At 43.5% G+C, this 22,477-nt stretch overlaps 1 protein-coding gene across 1 annotated transcript in view; it reads left to right on the forward strand.

The window, feature by feature from the left end:
* Window positions 1-22,477, forward strand: part of CSMD2 (CUB and Sushi multiple domains 2) — a 655,333-nt gene that overhangs the window by 602,453 nt on the left and 30,403 nt on the right. The window contains exons 53-56 of the mRNA XM_023232269.1: window positions 1,159-1,412; window positions 10,135-10,308; window positions 12,030-12,218; window positions 20,022-20,195. Coding sequence (XP_023088037.1) covers window positions 1,159-1,412; window positions 10,135-10,308; window positions 12,030-12,218; window positions 20,022-20,195 — 791 coding nt within the window. The remainder of the gene's footprint in view (window positions 1-1,158; window positions 1,413-10,134; window positions 10,309-12,029; window positions 12,219-20,021; window positions 20,196-22,477) is intronic.

Here is a 22,477-nt window from a genome sequence, read left to right on the forward strand (position 1 = left end):
CTATTAGCAAATTTTACACACAACATATAGATCTATACATATATACTTAGCAAATGACAGAAACATAAAACAACCTGGCTTCCAAAGGACAAAGTTATCATTTCCTCCATGGCTAATCCACTCCATGGTTCTATGGTTCTGTCTCCTCTCACGCCTTTCTTGGACCCCTAGAGTCTAAAAGAGGGCCCCAGCCACAGAAACCTAATAGGATAGATTGGATGGTCTGTCCTCGGGTGAACAGTGCGGTCTTGCCACTGTCCCAGGCCCGTTAAGGACACAGTCACAGGTTATTTCCACAGAGAGCCAAAGGAAGCTGGCAGAAATGGCAGAAATATACTGTACCCAAATCCCATATAATAAAAAGAACTCATCTAGGTGCTACTCAAGGAGAAGGAAAGAAAGATGAATTTAGCCAAACCATCTGTTTGTACATAGTTGTTTCAACACAGCCGGGTTTTGATTGCCTTAATGTAGACAGTGGTGCCCTCCATGCAGTAGATGCTCAGTGAAAAACAAGATGCCCGGGCTGGGTGTGGTGGCTCATGTCTTTAATCCCAGCACTTTGGAAGACCGAGGTGGGTGGATCACTTGAGGCCAGGAGTTTGAGACCATCCTGGCCATCACGGTGAAACCCCGTTTATACTAAAAATACAAAAACTGCTAGGTGTGGTGGTGCATGCCTGTAGTCCCAGCTACTCGGGAGGCTAAGGCAGGAGAATCCCTTGAACCTAGGAGGTGGAGGTTGCGGTGAGCCAAGATCGAGCCACTGCACTCTAGCCTAGGAGACAGAGTAAGACCCTGTCTCAAAAAGAAAAAAAAAAAAAAAAGATGCTCTTAAGTTTGGGTTTTTGGAGGGGAGTTGTTTGTTTTTTACAGAAGGCTGTTTTGTATCTGGTTAGTAAGAAAAAGAGGGGGATGATCCTGGGGGCAGGGAGGTAACAGTGATCATTTTGCACACACCTATGTAGACACAGAAACTGAAGCTCAGAAGTGAGTGGCCATTTGGGATACAACCTTGGGATTTGGGGTGTCAAGTCCTCAACACTATTTTTGTCATGTTGAGGGTTCCTGAAGTCACCCCTAGATTGCTACTCTCAGGGAGAGGTGGGAAAAGTGATGAGTTATGGGATAGTTGGTCCTTTCCCCACCCTCCCTGTCTCTCGCCACCCAGACCAAGCTCCACTTCATTTTCTATAAGCTTCTCTTTGATGTACTCTCTTCCCCATCCCTCACCAAAGCTGGACACTGTGGGACTCCTGAGCCCATCGTCAACGGACACATCAATGGGGAGAACTACAGCTACCGGGGCAGTGTGGTGTACCAGTGCAATGCTGGCTTCCGCCTGATCGGCATGTCTGTGCGCATCTGCCAGCAGGATCATCACTGGTCGGGCAAGACCCCTTTCTGTGTGCGTAAGTATGTCATCCACTCTCCCTAGTCACGGGGCTCAGATTCAACATGGACTTTCTCCCTCTCTCTTAATTAGATTAGCTAGAGGGTTTTTAAATATATATATATATATATATATTATTGCTAATTTTTTTTTCAAAACTGAAATCATTGTTGATCTAATGTTTTCCATTCTTTGCGTGATTAATCACTGTTTTCACCTTTATTATTTCCTTCCTTGTGATTTCTTTTGGTTTTACATTTTTGTTCATTTTCTAGCTTTTGAGTGGGAATTTAATTCATTTAGTTTCATTCTTTCATTTCTATTGAGTTTTATTGCTATAAGTGCTTAAGATTATGAAATTTTCTCTCATCACTGCTTTAATTGTATCCTATAGAGTCTAATAATAAATGTTTATTATTTATTAGAAATTCTATAATTTTGGTATTGATTTCCCCTTTTATGTAGAAAATTTTTAATAGAAGGATTTGTTTCTAGGTGGAAGGCCCTTTTTGTTTTCATTATGTTATTCATTTCTAATTTTATTGCATTGTATATAATATTTCTACTTCACAGAATTTACTGAAGCTTTCTTTGTGAAAGCTTACTAACCTAATAGTTGGTCAATTGTTATGAATGTCCCATGTGCACTTGAGAAGAAAGGATATTAAGATGTCATGTTTTATTTATATATTCATGAGATATATCTGATTGATTATGTTGTCTATGTCCTCTACATTCTTACTTTTCACCTACTCAATCTGTTTTATTCTGAGAGATGTGCTTAACGTTTTATATTATTAGTGTGTTTCTATTTTTCCTTGCACTTCCTGTAGTTTCTGTCCTATAAAGATGGTTGCTGTGTTATTTGGTGCATAGATACTCATAACTAGTATCTCCATTGCACATTGTGGTTTTTAGCCTTTAAAGATTACTTTTTTGTCACTTTTAATATTTTTTAGCTTGAATTGTACTTTGCTTGATATTAGGCTTACAATCCCTGCTTTAATTCTTTTGCCTGATACACTTTTGACCATTTATTTTAGCCTTCTGATTCTCTTAGGTGTGATTCTTGTATGCAGCATAAATTGCCTTATGAGCTAACTTAACCATCTTTTTCTTTTAGTTGGTTACTTAAAGTCATTCACATATATTAATATGACTGACATGTTTGGTCTTAATTTTGCCATCTCCCATTTTCCCCACTTCTCCACCCCTGGTAACCACCATTCTACTCTCTGTTTCTATGTATTTGACTTTTGGAATTATAATATTAGTTTAATTCTACTTTTCTTGTAGGTTATTTGGTGATTTTTTGAGGTTCCTGATTATTTTTCCCTATATCCTAAAGTCTAATATTTTTCCTAGGACATGCTTCAGAGTTAATTATTCCAAGACAATTTCCCCAGGTATTCTGTGGGTCTTTGAATATATAGATTCAAGTCTTTCTTTATTTCCAAAGACTTTTCTTGGATTATGGTTTTAAACACTGATATTGCTTTGTTTCCCACTGTTTTTCTTTCTTCTTCATCAGCTCTGATTATGTGTATGTTGAATCTTCTTTGCCTATCTTCTCTCTCAGCCTCTCTCTCATTATTTTCACCTCTTTATCTCATTTTAATTCCCTTGGTTTTTGCCTGACTTTCTTCAGTAACTCTTATTAAATTATCATTTGAGAATATTCTTTCTTGGACCTCTTATAATTTAGTCTTCATTTCTCAGATGGTTTTGTCTTTTTCTTCTATCTGTTTAAAGCATACCATCAGTTATCTTTTATTTTCTTCCACCTTTTGTCCATTTGTGCTTGTTAGTTTTTGATTTTCTGATTTTCATAGTGTTTTTAAAAATATCTCCAGATGCTTATTTGAGAATATTTAGTTCAGTTTAGAATGCTGCTACAGTTTTCTTATGCTTCACATGTTTTGTTTTTGGTGAGGAGGTTTTCATCAGATGAAATGCTTGAATTCTTTCCTATTTGTTTCTTAAAGTAGCTTCCTATACATTTAGGTTGATGTTTTCTATGCATTTTATGGCTTTAGTGTGGTTTAGTAGTACCCTCTTCTGTCAGTGTTACAAAGTCTTTCTCTCCGATCATTTTTACTGCTTTATCTCATTTTGATTCTCTTGGATATTTGCCTTTGTTTGTTTGTTTTAATATAAGGCTTTGTGTGTGGTAAGGAAGAGGTTGTGTGTCCTTCATTTTTGTTTGAGTGTTTTTCTTTGGTCTTGCAGAACCCCAGGTTTTCCCATCATTGCTTCTTATTCCCTTTATCACTCAGAGGATGTCACTTTCTTTTCTTCCAGAAGCAATGGGAGAGAATGGCACACACTTTTATGTCCCTTTTCTGTGGTTATACATTGACATACAAAGATTTGTTTTCTATATATTCATACATGAGATGGACTTTCTCCTTCTGGAGGTGATTTTAGATCAGCGTTAAGCCCTTCACCTGCTCCTGTCTTCTTTCTCATCTAGTCTTGCTCTCCACAAAAGCTTGCGACAGAACCATGAGAAGTAACTCTGCCTGGGCTTAGTGTGTATTTCTCTACTTACAAGTAATTTAAAGTTTGTAGCACTCTCTGGCTTCTAGTTAGGCTGCAGGCCTGGGTTTTCTATTATTTGTTCTTCTGGTTAATCTGCATTTTTTTGATTTAGGCAACCATTGTTATGCTCAGCTCCCTGGAAGTAATTTGGAAAATTCTTCACTTTTTGAATTTCCCTAAAGTGAGCCTTAATGTAAACCACAAGTTTTCCTTCTTAATTTTTGTAAGGCAGGTTTTTAATTTTAATTCTTCTTCTTTTGGCTTTTTATATATGGGATAGGGCCATAAAATAATGAGAAATTCTCAAAAATCAGTGCATGAAATTAGTCTTAATAACTTCTTAAGGTTTACAGAAAGCAAGACCCAAGCCAGATGTGGTAGCTTGTGCTTGTGGTCCCAGCTATTCAGGAGGCTGAGGTTGGAGGATCAATTGAGCCCGGGAATTTGAAACAAGCCTGGGCAACATAATGAGACCCCATCTCAAAAATAATAAAAAATAGGCCGGGTGCAGTGGCTCACGCCTGTAATCCCAGTACTTTGGGAGACCAAGGTGGGCAGATCACAAGGTCAGGAGATCGAGACCATCCAGGCTAACACGGTGAAACCCCGTCTCTATTAAAAAAAAAATACAAAAAAAATTAGCTGGGCGTGGTGGTAGGCACCTGTAGTCCCAGCTACTTGAGAGGCTGAGGCAGCAGAATGGCTTGAACCCAGGAGGCGGAGCTTGCAGTGAGCCGAGATAGCGCCACTGCACTCCAGCCTGGGCAACAGAGCAAGACTCCATCTCAAAAATAAATAAATAAATAAAATAAAAAATAAAGATCCATCTATATTCAGTCACTCTTTCAGATGTGTCTAAATAAAACATATTTAGTTTCACCCAGAAGAAGAACATGCAGATGCCCTCAGCAAATTGGTGTACAATGTATACAGAGAGATTTAGGTAATAAATAATAGACTGTCGGGGTCTGGATGGAGAATGTCTGCCTGGCCTAAAGACATTGAATGTTAGATTGGACCATATTCAAAGGCAGTGAGTGAAGTAGTTAGGCACTCAGGTGTGGACCCAGATTGCCTAGGTTTACATCTCAGCTCTACCACCCGCTCTCCTGTGGCTATGTAATGCTAGGTAGGTCGGTGTACCTCACTAGGTCTCAGTCTTGTCACCTGTAAAAAGCAGGCACCTCAAAGACTACTGGGAGCATTAAATAAATTAATACACATAAGATGGTTAGACCGGTGCCTGATCCAAATGTTAAGCAGCAGTTGCTGCTGCTGCTGCTGCTGCTGTTGTGTGATGATGATGATGATGATGATGATGATGATGATGATGATAGTGGTGGTAGTAATGCTGCCACCATCACGTCACAGAATCCAGGATCTGTTGCGCTAAGCCCCATTCTCTCTTGGAGCACAGAGGTTTGGGAATTATCTGGAGGAGGAAAGCAAGAATAAAAGAACAAATATTTGTAAGTGTTTATTCTGCGCTAGGCACTGTGTTAGCTGCCAGTACCTATAAAGTCAAGGTTTCCAATGTCAACCAGACTCTCAAAACTTTCCAGCTGTTGTCTTCTGCCTCCTTTCTGAAGACTTATATTCCATCCCCCCACCTACATTCTCAGCAAATAACTAAGTTAAATAGTTAAGATGGCCTGGAACCAGAGAAGCTGGGTTCAAAACTCAGATGAGCCATTTAGAAACTGTGACCCTTGAACAAATCTCTTGAGTCCTCTGAAATTCTGTTTTCTGTGGGTATAATGGTGGTGCCTACCCCATAGGGTTGTGAGGATTAGGTGAGACAGTGACTGCAAGCCCCAACAATTACTAGCTAATCATATAATATCACTTTCTATTCTGCAGAGATGATAGAAGCCATCAGACAATAGATTCTCCTACTTTCAGCTTCCCCACCCACACATCTACTGTGTGTGTACATCTATCCTTGCCCCTTCTCTCCCACCTCAGTAGAAGAATCTCTCTCCCAGCCCACAGCTAATCCTTCCACCAGTCTCTGGATCTGCTTCCCTCCTGCCCTCCTTAGTGAACTTAGTCTATTCATTTTTTTTTTTTTTTTTTTTTTTTTTTACGAGATGGAGTCTTGCTCTGTCACCCAGGCTGGAGTGCAGTGGTGTGATCTCGGCTCACTGCAACCACCGCATCCCGGGTTCACGCCATTTTCCTGTCTCAGCCTCCCGAGTAGCTGGAACTACAGGTGCCCACCACCATGCCTGGCTAATTTTTTGTATTTTTAGTAGAGACGGGGTTTCACTGTGTTAGCCAGGATAGTCTCAATCTCCTGACCTCGTGATCTGCCTGCCTTGGCCTCCCAAAGTGCTGGGATTACAGGCGTGAGCCACCGCGCCCAGCTGAGCTTAGTCTATTCTTAATCCTCTCCTGTGTTACCATGGACCTTCCCTTTCTGTTTCCCTCAGCTTCTAAGACCATATTCAATAAGATTTTCTTAGCATCTACTACATGCCAGACCCTGCGTTAGGTGTTGAGGATTAACATGAATTGAATGTGTCATGCATCATCTCTGCCCTTAAGAAACTAGGTCAAATTGTCCTGAAGTGTGCTCAAAAGCCTATTAAGTGCTCAAGCCTCATGAGGACCTCTACTTTCCTCCTAATGATGCCTTATTCTTCTGCTCATGGCAGCCTGTATTAGTTCAGGGTCCTCCAGAGAAACAAAACCAATAGGAGGTGTGTCTAGAGAGAGAATGTGATTTATTTTAAGGAATTGGCTCACACAGTAGTGGAGGCTGGAAAGTCTAAAATCACCAGCATAGGCTGGCAGGCTGGAGACCCAGGAAAGAATCACAGTTCAAGTCTGAAGGCAGGCTGCTAGCTGAATTCCCTCTTCTTCCAGGGATAGCAGGCTGCCTTTTCTCTTGAGGCCTTCAACTGCTTGGATGAGGCCCACCCACATTATGGAGCTCCTCATAATCTATTTCACTCAAAGCCTCCTGATTGAAATGTTATCGCCTCTAAAACATACCTTCACAGAAACATCTAGAATAATGTGAACTAACATTTGGCCATATGTCTAGGTATCACAGCCTAACCAAGCTGACACATGAAATTAACCATCACATGTCCATGCTGCTTGAGAGAGTTGCCTACACTAATTGCCTCCACCTCTCCCCTCTCATTAGCAGCAAAGGCCACTTCTCTGCTCTATCCAGAAAGAAACTCCATCCCAGTCAACAGGACCTCTGGTCCTATGCCATGTTCTAGAATGCTCAGAGCCTCTGCTACCCAAGAGCTGCAGAGCAGGAATCTGAGAAGTGCCAGCCAAAACTTTCAAGCAGCCAGAAAGCCTGGGACCTAAAGAGAGCATGAAGAACTTACACAGGGGCTCCAGAGATGACACCTGGTGGCAGCAGCTTCTCCTGCTTATCCTGGTCCAGGGCCTGTGGCTTGGGAATATGTGGGAAGCAGTGGGTAAGAGCCTGAACCAGGCAGAGGACACTTGCAAGTCACCAATGGTCCTACTGATGAATCCGATGGACACTTTTTCATCTTTATCTTATTTGATCTATCAGGGATATCTGACCATTCTTGAGGCTCTTGGCTCTATGACACTGCCGCCTCCTGTAGAGCTTTTTGCTTTACTACTTTTTTGATCACTCCTCGGTTTCCTATAGGTTTTTTCTTTAACATCTGCCCTTCAAAAAGTGGTATTCCCAAAGGGTTTAATCCTCGATGCTCTTCTCTCTCTTTATGTGAGTTATTTCTACCTTCAGGGAAGGGGCATCACGACCTTTTCCAAATCTGGTGAAAGTAGTGGACCCTCTCCCGAGCTGGCTGCAAACACCCAGTACCTTGCGTATAATTTCAGGGGTTCACAGATGCTGCGATGCTTATCCCTGCTCTCCCACAACCTTCTTGACCTGGCAAAGCTCTACTTACCCTTGAGACCCAGATCAGACCTCATGCCACTCCCTGTGGGACCCTCTTTGACCCACTGTCTCCCCAAAGGAGGGTAAAAGACACTCCTCTACACTGGGCTGTATCTCAGCACCAGCCCACTGGGTTTAACGGCCGCTTCCCTGCCTGCCCGCCTGCAAGTCTGTGAAATGAGCTTCCTGAGGTCAGAGAACATTTCATGTTCTTCTTTGTATATTCCACTCCATAGCAGAGCACCTAGCTCATAAAAGGCACTCCGCAGACATTTGATTACAAACAATTATGTGAATTGAATCTATTTTCAAAGCAACCCTGTGAAATGCATATCAAAATTCTTACTTTGCAGCTATAGAAACCAAGCCTCAAAGTGAATTATCCTTAGACTCAAAGTCAGGAAGGGGCAGAGCTGAGCTGGAAATCCTGGTCTGCTGGCCTTCATAGCTCATTCTCATCTCACCATGCCAGGCTGCTTTGAAACCCTGTGGTCCACTAACAGCACGTCCCCTGCTCTTCCTAGCTCCCTCCACTGGAGTCAGGGTTGCTACTGCTGAGATTTACAAAAGAGAACTAGCCCAGAAAACACTAGATCTGGCCACAGCAAAGACTGGGTGCTTCCTCATCTTACACCCCCATCACCATTATCACCATTTGGGTCTTAGGTGGGATCCTCATGGACTTAAGTATTGGGCAAAGAGAACATCCCTTATGGTTCCTCATCTTCCCACAAATCAAAACCCAGAACAAAGCGAGAGGCCTGGCAAAAGCATCAGACGGGAGTTCAACCCCATGAGACCAGGGTGCCAGGCAGGGACAAAATGGACCTAAGGGCTAAGGATCAAAGCAGAAGCCCAGGCATCCATCAATTCATGTACTTACTCATTTGCTGAATCACTCAGCAGATATTTATCACACTCCTGCTGAATGTCAGGCACTGGTACATACACCAAGGGTGTAGGAATAAGCAAAACAAAGTCCCTGACCTCAAGGAGCTTGCATTCAGCTGAAGGGTGATAAGCAATAAACGAATACAGAAGTGCTATGGTGCGTTGGTTGGTGACAGTGCTATGAAGAGACGTTGAGCAGAGCAAGGGACCTGGAAGTACTGGCCATGCTGGCCCACTGGGGACTAAGGGAAGGCCTCACTGACATGGTTAATTTGAGGAGAGACCTGAGAAGAGGAGGGCAGGAGTTAAGGGATATCTGCAGGAACAATGTCCTAGGCAGAGAAGAAAGCAAGTGCAAAGGCCCTGGGGCAGGAACTTGCTTTGTATATTCATGAAACCTCCAAGAGGCCAGTGCAGCCGAGTGGAGCGAACTGTACCACTGGGAGGAAGGGGGAATCTGAGGGATACGGGGATAAGCGTGGTGACCTGCGAATACCACATCCCTCTTCTCTTCCCTGCTCATGTCTGAGCAAAATGTTAAACAAAACAGAGTGGCAGGTGGAGGCCCAAATATTACCTCGCTCACTAATGAAGGCTAAGTTGGAAAATGGAGCTGAATGCGAGAGTCATATGGAGGCTGCTATATGAACCCAGAATGAGATGGATTCATCCACCCACAGAGGTAACACTGCAGTGGGGCGTGCAGCCCTGCAATGTTGGGGATAACCTGCCTCCTCAACAGCTGAGAGCAGCCGAGAACATTGCTCCCTGCAGATAATTAGGTCCCTAGAAGAAGAAGGGATGCTGAGTCAAACATACCAGCTCATTCTTCCCAAGTTGCACAGATCAAAGTGCACTGACTGAACTCCCTTCCCATGGAAGGAATGGGAGGTAGTGGGTTCTCTCCAAACAGCAGCTCTGTTTCCCCAGTTTACCTGGGCCATTGGTGTAGCCGGGTGACTGAACTCTGCACCAGGCTTGGTTAGCATTCACTCTGGTTCTACAAGGTTGCCTCAGGAATGAGGATGGGCCTAAATCAGCTGACGTTTGGCCATCAGTATACTCAGCAATTAAGAATGGATCTAGGGGGCCAAGGGCATCAGAGGCAAGGAAAATAAGATAGCACTGACCACTCAGACCACAGAGAACCACAGTCCAGGTCTAACACCCTATGGGAAGTCATAGAATGATTGATCTCAAGTTGTCCAAGCCACAGACATATCTTCAAGGAGGACAGAATGTTCCCCTGACAATTTCAGTTTATAAAGGTTTTACAGCAAAAGAGAGTGAAGTTAGACTTACGGCTGAACTTCACTGATGTGCGTAAAAGATGCCAGGTGAGAGGTGGATAAATTTTGAGGGGTGTGGAATAGTAGGAGGGCTTACCTATCTTCTGTTTTGGTTGCAGCAATTACCTGTGGACACCCAGGCAACCCTGTCAACGGCCTCACTCAGGGCAACCAGTTTAACCTCAATGATGTGGTCAAGTTTGTTTGCAACCCTGGGTATATGGCTGAAGGGGCTGCTCGGTCCCAATGCCTGGCCAGCGGGCAATGGAGTGACGTGCTGCCCACCTGCAGAAGTGAGTCACCCTTTCTTGCCCACTCCACTCCCCACCATCTCTGCCATATGTGGTTCTGTAGCTCAGAAAAAGAAGAAGAAGCCAGTGAATTCATTCTGGCATCATGCTGACCCAGATAGGGAAGATGGAGCAGAGAAGGGTCATAAATGAGGACTTTCTCAACCCTTAGATAGAGCCACATAAAATTTCATCATCATGGATTATATAAGGAAAGCAAAACTTCGTTTTATCTTTCAGGTCTTCTTCTGTACATTTTCATTGAACAAATAATGTATCCTTATCATATAAAGCCCCATTATTTTTTAACAGAGGTTTATTTTTCTCACATAAACAGGAAATCTAGAAGTACTATTATTTCTATGCTGCTCCATGAGATCGGGAGCAATATCTTGGTCTTTCCTTGTGGTTGCAAAATGGCTGCTGCGGCTCCCTTGGAACCACACTTAAGAGATCCCCATTCTTGATGAAAAAGCAGAGGATTAAAAAGGAGAGCCTAAGAGTTGAGATAAAGGGGGTGAGGGCTGGGGGAAAATACACAGAGAGGAAGCCAAAGACTCAAAAAGCAGACAGAATAGAGAATGTCCTGGCTCCATTTGCAGTATTTAGGAAATAGCTTCTAACATTTTTAGAGGCTTTTGACAGCAGTGAAGCCTCAGAGAGGTTCATCAAAAGTAAAAATCCTTAAAGGCAGCCGGGCGCGGTGGCTCAAGCCTGTAATCCCAGCACTTTGGGAGGCCGAGACGGGCAGATCACGAGGTCAGGAGATCGAGACCATCCTGGCGGTCAGGAGATCGAGACCATCCTGGCTAACACGGTGAAACCCCGTCTCTACTAAAAATACAAAAAACTAGCCGGGCGAGGTGGCGGGCGCCTGTAGTCCCAGCTACTCCGGAGGCTGAGGCAGGAGAATGGCGTAAACCTGGGAGGTGGAGCTTGCAGTGAGCTGAGATCCGGCCACTGCACTCCAGCCCGGGCGACAGAGCAAGACTCCGTCTCAAAAAAAAAAAAAAAAAAAAAAAATTCCTTAAAGGCTTATCAAAGATTTTTTTTAAATCCCTTCCTGCCCACTTCATATGATGAGTTTGAGACTCAGGTAAGGTAATGGATTTGAAGATGTTTGGAAAGAAAAGTATAGTCATGGGTTATGAATAATATTGTCATTTTTCTAAAATCTTATCCTGATTTTGAGTTAAACTGCTTTGGAAACACTTTTAAGATTTTAAAGTCAAATATATCCCCCAGGATATTAATGTGTCCCTGAAATACTCATAAAAGTGATTAAAACCATTTTCAAAAGAGCCCAACGCTGTTCAAGTCAGTTCAAATGCATCAGTTTTACAATTGACAAGCTTTGCTGTGGGAGGCACATTGTGCTAGGATCAGACACATGGAGACTAGACATTCATGCCCTCAAGGGACTCATGTGTTCAAACAAGTCACAGCACAGGCTGGGAAAGTCAGCAATAGCAATTCATGCAAGGGAGTACCAGAAAGGGAGTAATCAGTCTGGGAAGAGGTGGGAAGGGTTCTCTAAGGAGGTGATGTCTAGCTGGACATGGAAGGATGGCTCTTCTGACCAGGTAACCAAGCTGAGGGGAGAAGTCCAGCAGCCTCAGGACCAGCTCACCCTTCAGAAAAGGTCTGCTTCATTGCCTAGTTTTGCTCTAAATATTTTGCTATACTGGGAATCCATGCCTGTTTGGACTTCTGTTCAATTGCAGTCATCAACTGTACAGATCCTGGACACCAAGAAAACAGTGTTCGTCAGGTCCACGCCAGCGGCCCACACAGGTTCAGCTTTGGCACCACTGTGTCTTACCAGTGCAACCACGGCTTCTACGTCCTGGGCACCCCAGTGCTCAGCTGCCAGGGAGATGGCACATGGGACCGTCCCCGCCCCCAGTGTCTCTGTAAGTAGATGTCACCTGCTCAAAATGACTGATGGGGTGGCCCATGTCAAAGAACAGTCCTGCCCTCTGTGCATGTGCGTGTGTGTGTGTGTGTGCGCGCACATGTATGCGTTGCCTTACGGTGACAGTCACTGTGGCTACTCCTGGGATTTCAGATTCCTTCTTGAGCCCATGTTGGGTGACTTGTCATACCAATTTTTGTGTTCTCACTTTCCTAGCTAGAGCCTGGTCCCTTTCCTCTCTAGAGTTACCACCCTCTTCAGCTTACAGAGTTCCCTTTTCTCAGAACTGGCTGCCTAGCGGGACACCATCTCCCAGCTTTACCCCTTCCTTGCCCTTACAGAAAGACAGCACATGAACCCCTTCCCTTTAAAGGACTGAAGGAGAAAGGTCCCAGACTCTGGAGGCAGACCAACTTGGACTGGAATTCTGGCTTTGCTACTGAACAAGTATTATGGTTTGGGGAAAAGTTCACTAACCTCACAGAACCTCAGTTTCTTTATCTATAAAAATTATGCCAGTACCTATTCCATAGAGTTATTAGAGGATTAAAGAAAAAAATCTATGGAAAGTGCCAGGATAGTATCTGGTACATAGCAGCTACTCAATAAACCATGACCACATTAATTATTGTTAGGAAAAGATATGAAGACAGCATGTTTTTTCAAAGGAGTTGGGGAGGTGCTCAGAATCCTGATGTATTAGTCTGTTCTCCCACTGCTATAAAGAACTGCCCAAGACTGGGTAATTTATAAAGGAAAGAAGTTTAATTGACTCACAGTTCCACAGGCCAGGAAACTTACAATCATGGTGGAAGGAGAAACAAACATGTTCTTCTTCACATGGTGGCAGGAGAGAAAAAGAATGGGCAAAATTGGGGAAAGCCCCTTATAAAACCATCAGATCTTGTGAGAACTCACTCACTATCACGAGAACAGCATGAAGGTAACTGCCCCATGATTCAATTACCTCCCACTGGGTCTCTCCCACAACACGAGGAGATTATGGGAATTATAATTCAAGATGTGGTTTGGGTGGGGACACAGCCAAACCATATCACCTGACATCTGGTCCCAGGCCTTACACGTCCTTATGAGAAGACAACCCCTTGGTTTCCTGCTCTCCCCTCTGGTTCCTAAAGGTGAATCCACACAGATTTCTCTCTCCCCAATCTTCCAAGAAGCAGAGAGGCGAGGATGCACTCAAGAGGGAGTACTGGATATGCAGTTAAGGCCACTCAGCAGTCCACCTACCTTTGGCAGATTATATACATTTTGTAGGCCCTCCAGTCTGGGCGACTGTATTTTTTATGCCCTCATGCCTGTAGGTCTAATAGGAGCCTGGTGTATCTGCTCACTGCTTGTAGTTTCCTTGCTTGAGAACTCTGGCCTGGCCATCCAATCCCATTTATGACCAGCAAATTGTTTGGGGTCAGAAATGGACACCATCTGTGTACGGTGGTGCCAGCTGAGATTAAGAGTGCCTACTGGGCTCAAATTGCTTTTTCTTCTGGTAAAATGCAGCTTTTATCATAATAAAGTGACCATATCCATATTAACTTTTTGTCCCAATGCTTGTTTTATCTGAAGTTAATTCACATATTCAGGCTCCTCTTCTAACTGTTTCTCTTGCTACTCTAATTCTAGTTCTCTTGATGCTGCTTCAGGGGAGGAGTGAGCTCTTCCACTGAAGTCTTGAGCCCATCAAAATCATGCATGAGGGTTGGAATCAGCTTACTCCAAACTCCTTTCAATGTTGCTGTTGATATAACTAATAGTTATATATATTAATATACAGGCATACATTGGAGATATTGCAGGTTCAGTCCCAGACCACTGCAGTAAAGCAAATATCGCAATAAAATGAGAACACAAATTTTTCAGTTTTCCAGTATAGTCTAAGTGTACAATAGCATCATGTCAAAACTATATGCATACCTTAATGAAAAATACTTTATTGCTAAAAAGTACTAACAATCATCGGAGCCCTCAGCAAGTCATACTCTTTGCTGGTGGAGGACTTTGCCTCGATGTTGATGACTGCAGACTGATCAGGATGGTGAAGACTGGTGTGGCTGTGGCAATTTCTTGAAATAAGACAACAGTGAAGTCTACCACATGGACTGACTCTTCCTTTCATGAAAGGTTTCTCTAACATATGCTGCTGTTTGATAGCATTTTATCTACACAGTATAATGCCTTTCAAAATTGCAGTCAGTCTTCTCAAATCCTGCTGCCACTAACTTCATGTGAAGTTCTAAATCCTTTGTTGTTGTTTCAACAATGTTCACGGCATTTTCACCAAAAATAGTTTTCTGATTCTTCTCAGGAAACCACTTTCTTTGCTCATCCGCAAGAAGCAGCTTCTCATCTGTTTGAGTTTGATCATGAGATTTCAGTAATTCAGTCACACCTTCAGATTCCACTTCTCATTCTAGTTCTCTTGCTACTTTTACTACATCTGCAGTGACCTCCTCCACTGAAGTCTTGAACCCCTCCAAGTCACGTGTGAGGGTTGGAATCAGCTTTTTCCAAACTCCTGTTAATGTTGATATTTGGACCTCCTCCCATGAATCACAAATCTTCTTAATGGCATCTAGAATGGTTAATCTTTTCCAGAAAGTTTTCAATATACTTGGCCCAGATCCATCAGAGGAATATACTATCCATGGAAGTTACAGCCTTATGAAATGTGTTTCTTACATAATAAGACTTGAAAGTCAAAATTATTTCCTGATCCATGGGCTGCAGAATGGATGTTGTGTTAGCAGGCATGAAAACAACATTCAATTCCTGCACATCTCCAGTTCTGATGTACAGGAGCTCTCCATCAGAACTCTTGGGTGACCAGGTGCATTGTCAATGAACAGTATTATTTTGAAAGGAATCTCTTTTTTCTGAGCAATAGGTCTCAACAGCGGGCTTAAAATGTCCAGTAAACCATGCTATAAACAGATGTGCTGTCATCCAGGCTTTGTTGTTCCATTTATAGAGCACAAGCAGAGTAGATTTAGAATAATTCTTAAGGGCCCTAGGATTTTCAGAATGGTAAATAAGCATTGACTTCCACTTAAAATCACCAGTTGCAGTCATCCCTAACAAGAGAGTCATTCAGTCTTTTGAAACTTTGAAGCCAGGCACTGACTTCTCTCTAGCTATGAAAGTCCTAGATGGCATCTTCTTCAAACAGAAGGCTGTCAGTGGCTCATGCTTGTAATCCCAGCACTTTGGGAGGCTGAGGCGGATAGATCATGAGATCAGGAGATTCAGACCACCCCGGCCAACATGGTGAAACCCTGTCTCTACTAAAATACAAAAAAACTAGCCAGGCATGGTGGTGTGCACCTGTAGTCCCAGCTACTTGGGAGGCTGAGGTAGGGGAATTGCTTGAACCCAGGAGGCAGAGGAGGTTGCAGTGAGCCAAGATGGTGCCACTGTGCTCCAGCCTGGTGACAGAGCAAGACTTTGTCTCAAAAAAAAAAAAAAAAAAAGGCTGTTTTTTCTACCTTTAAAATCTGATGTTTAGTGTAGCCACCTTCATCAATTAGCTTAGTTAGATCTTCTGTGTAACTTACCAAAGCTTCCACATCAGCACTTGCTGCTTCACCTTGCACTTTTATGTTATAGAAATGGCCTCTTTCCTTAAACCTCATAAGCCAACCTCTGCTTGCTTTGCACTTTTCTTCTGCAGCTTCCTCAACTCTCTCAGTCATCATAGAATTGAAGAGGGTTAGTGCCTTGCTCTGGATTAGGTTTTGGCTTAAGGGAATGTTGCGGCTGGTTTGATCTGCTGTCCAGATCTACCTACCTTCTATAGTAGGTGGAAGCCAAGGACAACGCTAAACATCCTACAATGCACCGGACAGCCCCCTACAATAAAGACTTACTCAAACTTTCTCCATATCAGCAATAAGGCTGTTTCATTTTCTTATTCATGTATTCACAGGAGCAGCCCTTCTAATTTCCTTCAGGAACTTTTCTTTTGCATTCACAATTTGGCTAATGGTTTGGCTCAAGAGGCTTAGCTTTAGGGCTGTCTCGGCTTTCGACATGCCTTCCTCACTAAGCTTTTAATCATTCCTAGCTTTTGATTGAAAGTGAGAGACGCAACTCTTCATTTCATTTGAACACTTATAGGACATCATAGGGCTATTGATTGGCCTAATTTTGATATTGATGGGTCTCAGGGAATAGGGGCACGCAAGGAGAGGGAGACAGACAAGGAAGGGCCAGTCGGTGTAGCAGTCAGAACACACACAACACTTATTGATGAAGTTCTCCTTTTTATGTGTGCATGGTTCATGGCACCCCAAAGCGATTGCAATAGTGACATCAAAGATCACTGATCACAGATCACCATAACAGATGTAACAATAATGAAAACCTTTGAAATATGGTGAGAATTACCAAAAGGTGATGCAGAGACATGAAGTGAGCATGTATTATTGGAAAAATGGTGCTGTTAGGCTTGCTCAACACAGGGTTACCAAAAACCTTTCATTTGTAAAAAAACACAACATCTGTAAAGCACACTAAAGCAAGGCACAATAAAACTAGGTGTACCTGGCCGGGTGCGGTGGCTCACGCCTGTAATCCCAGCACTTTGGAAGGCCAAGGCAGGCGGATCACGGGGTCAGGAGATCGAGACCATCCTGGCGAACACTGTGAAACCCCATCTCTACTAAAAATACAAGAAATTAGCTGGGCGTGGTGGTGGGCGCCTGTAGTCCCAGCTTCTCGGGAGGCTGAGGCAGGAGAATGGCGTGAACCTGGGAGGCGACGGAGCTTGCAGAGAGCAGAGATCACGCCACTGCACTCCAGCCTGGGAGACAGAGCAAGACTCCGTCTCAAAAAAAAAAAACTAGGTGTACCTGTAACTTATAACTGGCTTCCTTCTTTTAGTATTGGCATGATTTTTTAATCATTTTATTTTTAACTGCTCTCCATGTAAAACACAGGTAATTGTGATTTTTAAATCCTATCTGACAATTTTTTCTTTCAGGTGGAAGATTTAATCCGTTTGCATTTTTTCTTTCTTTTTCTTAGTGAAATATAATTCACACACAATAAATTCATTCTTTTAATGTGTACAATTCAGTGATTTTAGTGTATTCACAAGGTTGTACAAGCATCATCACTGTCTAATTCTAGAACACTTTCATCATTCCCAAGCAGCCCTTAAAAGTCACTGCCTATTGCCCACCCCCACCCCAGCTCCTGGCAACCTCTAATGTACTTTTCTGTCTCTATGGATTTACCTATTCTGGACATTTCATATAAATGGAATTATATGTGTGTCTTTTGTGTCTGGCTACTTCCACTTAACATAAAATTTTCAAAGTTCATCCATGTTTTACCATACATCAATACTTTATTCCTTTTGGCCAAATAGTGTTTCATGATATGAATATACCATATCTTGTTTATCCATTCGACAATTGATAGATGAATTGGGACTATTATGAACATTTCCACTTTGGGACTATTATGTTTCCATTTTTTAGCTATTATGAATTATGCTGCTTTGAACATTTGTGTATAAGTTTTTGTGTGAACACGTGCTGTCACTTCTCTTGGGCATATACCTTGGAGGGAAATTGCCAAGTCATGTAGGAACTCTATGTTTAACTTTTTGAGGAACTGCCTGTTTTCTAAAGTGGTTGCACCATTTTCCATTTCTACCAGCAGTGTGTGAGGATTACAATTTCTTCATATTCTTTCCTATGCTTGTTATTGTTCATCATTTTTATTATAACCATCCTAGTGGATGTGAAGTGCTATCTCATTGTAGTTTACATTTACATTTCTCTGATGACAAATGGTGTTAAGCATCTTTTTATGTGGTTACTGTGTAACAAATCATAGTGACTTAATGCAACAGCCATTTTCTTGCTTATGATTGGCAATTCTGGCAGGATTTAGTGGAGACAGCTCATCTCTGCTCCACATGTTATTGGCTGTTGTGGCTCAGGTAGGCCTAGAAGATCCGAGATGGCCTCACTCACATCGTGGCGCTGGCTGTCAGCTGGGGCATTGTGATTGTTCTCCACATGGTCTCTCCCCTCATTTGAGTTCTTGTCATTTGGTAGTCTCTGCCAAACTTCCTTACATGGTGGCATAGTACTCCAAACAATGAAGGTAAAAGCTGCCAAGCCTCTTAGGATGTAACTTGGCTCAACATCACTTCCACCATGTTTTGTTATTCAAAGCAAGTCACAAGGCCAGCCTGATTCAAGGGGAGGGGAAAGGGGAAACAGGCTCTACTCCTTGATGGGAGGAATTGTTAGTAGCAGCAGTGTGCAGATCATCTACCATAAGCATTTAGAACAATGTTTGACCCATATCAAGACCACACTGAGAAGTGAAGATACCTATTCTTACCATCCCAGTGCCAACCAAAATTCATCATCAGGGTCAGCACTGGCAAAACCCAGGTTTTACCACCTGGTCACCTGTTGTGGTCTGCCTCCATGCTATGCCCTGTGTCCTTTCTGGGTACCATGTCTACAGGGATCTCCTACCAGACTCCAAGATTTAGTCCAAGTCATTATCATCTCTCCTTGAACTACTGCAACAGCTCCCTCTTTCTTGTACCACCTGGTCCTTTCTCTACACAGTAGCCAGGATAATCTTGTTAAAATGTAAATCAGATCATATAACTCCAGTGGCTTCCCAAGATGCTCATAATAAAATCCAAATTTCATGCCATGATCTGGCTCGTAGTGACTTCTCTACCCTTGTCTTCTTCCATTGTGTCCTGGCTCATTCCAGTCCAGCATTCCTGGCTTCCTTGCTGTCTCTCAAACACGGCAAACTCACTCTGGCCTCTGGCCCTTTATACCTGATGTTCCATCCCCCACAATACTCTTCTCCGAGATTTTGTATGGCTGGCTTCTTCACATCATTCAAGTCACTTCTCAAAGTCACTTGATCTTCCCTAATGACCCTGTTCAAAAATAGCACCTTCATCTCATCCCAGAACACCTTTTCCTGACACAGCTTTACTTTTATTCATAGCACCCCCCTGGAATTACCTACTCATTTTCTTACTTTTAATCTCTCTTCCCCATGAGAATATAAGCACAGACTTTGTTCTCACAAACATGCGGAGTGCCTAGCACACGACAGGCACTCAATAAATGTGTGTTGAGTAAATGGGAGAATCTTAGGATCAACTTGTGACAAAATCAATGGGAAAGCCAACCCCAGTGATGTTGAAAGCATTGCCCTGCCCTCGCCTAGACATCTCAGTTCTGGTGTTCTAATCTTGTCACTTGTTTTCACAGTTATACTTCAGTACTTTAGTAAAGGGAACTTGCATACTGTAGGGCACAGGTTGGGGTCAACTGATGAGGCAGTTGTATGATGTAGCTGGAAAAGGACTATAATTGGCTCCTGTTCTGAAATCTGGGGTCAATGAATACAGTCCAAGGGTGACAGAGCTCCCATTTTTGTCTTGTGTATACTCTGTGTACCACCTTCCTGCCCAGAGACATCTTGAGTATGAGGAAATAGGGAGAGGTAAGCACAAGAGACAAGAAAGAAAAAAAATCTAATGTTATTGTGTATCTGCTACATGCTAAATAGGTATTATTCCTCATTTCATAGATATGGAAACTGTCCACTGAAGTGGATGGGCATTGTCTGCCAATGCCAGGTGGGTGTGTCAGCAGGAAGTTTGCTTCAACAGATACCCTTGGGTTTCTCTTCTTCCCTGCCTCCTGCTTCAAGAAGCCTGGCAGGATTGTGTGATGGTGATCCATCCCTGTGCAGAGTCACTAAGATGTTTGCTCTTCCCCCACAGTGGTGTCCTGTGGCCATCCGGGCTCCCCGCCTCACTCCCAGATGTCCGGAGACAGCTATACTGTGGGAGCAGTGGTGCGGTACAGCTGCACTGGCAAGCGAATTCTGGTGGGAAATAGCACCCGCATGTGTGGGCTGGATGGACACTGGACTGGCTCCCTCCCTCACTGCTCAGGTATGGTGCATGGCATTGAGGAAAGGGCTCCAATGGAATGCTTGACTGATGGGAGGTGGACGAGCCCCCAAGGTGTGAGAGTGATTGATGGATGTGAGGGAATCAGACCTCGGAACCCTTATATCTTCCCTCACAGGTAGAGAGCACAGCGAGACAAAGTCCCAATGGAGCTTTATCCTCTGGTGGGCTGAGTCCAGCTTTATCCCCTCAGTCAGCTCTGACCATGCCCAGGGATTGCAAAACTAGGAAGGGCACAACTTTTTAGGTCAACTTGTGATCCTGTCCAGATACTTGGTTTTATGAGTTCCTGGAGACAGTTCAAGTCTTTCTGATCAACTCAGGTCTAAGCCCACTCCTGTGCTCTTTACTTCTCTGTTTCAGACTCATAGGCCCCAGCTTCCTTCCCTTTCTTATCACTGCCCCTCAACTTGTCCTATGTCCTGGCTACCTAGTGGGATGCAGTCTTCTTCTCTACTGCCTTGAAACACCAGTCCCCAGACTTTTCCTATTAAGTTCATTTTACTGCTAATGAGGACACTGACAGATGCTATCAAAATAGCAAATGTAGAGAACTGCCAAAAGTCCTATAGCCATAGTATCCAAACCAGAAATGAATGTGTAATGTCATATAACAGAACAAAATTTTGCAAGTGAATTGTCCTGCTAATAGCAGAAACCATGAGGCTAAAATATTAGCACCTGGCAGCTTTGTCTTCTTTGAGGGAAGCCTGCCTGGCCTAGGAAGGGATTCCATGTTGCCCACAAGAGGGCAGCTGCTTGTGAAGCTTGATGCTCCTCAGAGGGCCCACCTTGGCATTTAAATTAACCCCTAGCCCTTCCCATGCCAGATCCCTTCAGAGGAAAGGATCATGACCTCCTCCTAATACAGAAGCCTTCTCCTTGATGTGGGACCTTACCCATAAGATGTGCTACTGTTCTTGAAGTTTGACATTCCCAGATGAGCCTGCCTCCCAAAAGTTAGGTCACTGCCAGAATATTTAACGAGATATTCATTAGGTCTCTCCAGAAAGAAGAGAGTCCCAAAGCCACTATTTCAAAGGACTGTTGGTTGCCCAGGAAATCCCAGACACATCACTTTATATGACCACCCAGGACTTTGGCCTCTCACCCCTAATAATCTCATTAATCACCTAATTAAGGAACTGGGCAGGACTTTATAGGAGCCATGATGACTCATTTAGCTGGGCTAGAGGAAGGCCTGTTAACTGCGCCCTGGCTTATTTCTGTTTGGACATCTGGTGGAAGTGATAGGCAATACAGCATGAGAGGACAAGGGTCATGTACATTGCCTCTCCAGCCTCCTGGAGCTCTCTGAAAACAGAATTAGAAGGGATTCAATCTACACGAAGGCTGGACAATGAGTGAACCTTGAATCCCTTGGATGAGAACATGAGGGATGAGAAGAATAGGTGATTAGGAAGAAACATTAGGTATATACCACAGATCTAGAGATAGTTCCTCCCTTCCTGAAACAGATGTCATCTTTTGCAGTGGCATGTCCTGCCAGTCCTATGAAATACACATTCATGAATTCCAGGTCAGAGTTTTTAGTCACATTGTGTGCAAGCAGTGGACCCAACTGTTGCACAACAAAACCTCCTAAGTCTTTGAGTCATACACCACTGGGCCACCAAGGCTATGGAGAGATTTCTGGAGTTTGAGACCTACTTCAGGAAGTTCCCCACCTACATCTACACTGTCATTCTCTTTACCTCTTTGGCAAACAGTTGCCATCTATCTGCTCTGCCCCCATGGTGCAATATCCTATCCAGACTCCCTTCTACCACTGAACTAGAAGCCTCCAATACTGTAGTGGGGGCCATTCTTTCAGAAAAAGCCCCTAGGATTGAACACCATTGTATTAGTCTGTTCTCATACTACCAAAAGACATACCTGAGACTGGGTAATTTATAAACAAAAGAGGTTTAATCAGCTCATGGTTCTGCAGGCTGTACAGGCTTCTGCTTCTGGGAAGGTCTCAGGAAACTTACAATCATGGCAGAAGGGGAAGCAGGCATATCTTCACATGGCTGGCAGGAGAGAGAGAGAGCAAAGTGCGACACAGTTTCAAACAACCAGATCTCATGAGAATTCACTCACTATTGCGAGAACAGCAAGGGGGAAATCCACCCCATGATCCAATCACCTTTCACCAGGTCTCTTCCCCAACTTGGGGATTACAATTCAACATGTGGTTTGAGTGGGGACACACAGCCAAACCAGTTAACCATCTTGTGCCTATTTTACAATAGTGCCGGCTC

This window comes from Piliocolobus tephrosceles, chromosome 1, assembly GCF_002776525.5.
Source record: "Piliocolobus tephrosceles isolate RC106 chromosome 1, ASM277652v3, whole genome shotgun sequence".
In the NCBI taxonomy this organism is placed as follows: Eukaryota; Metazoa; Chordata; class Mammalia; order Primates; family Cercopithecidae; genus Piliocolobus; species Piliocolobus tephrosceles.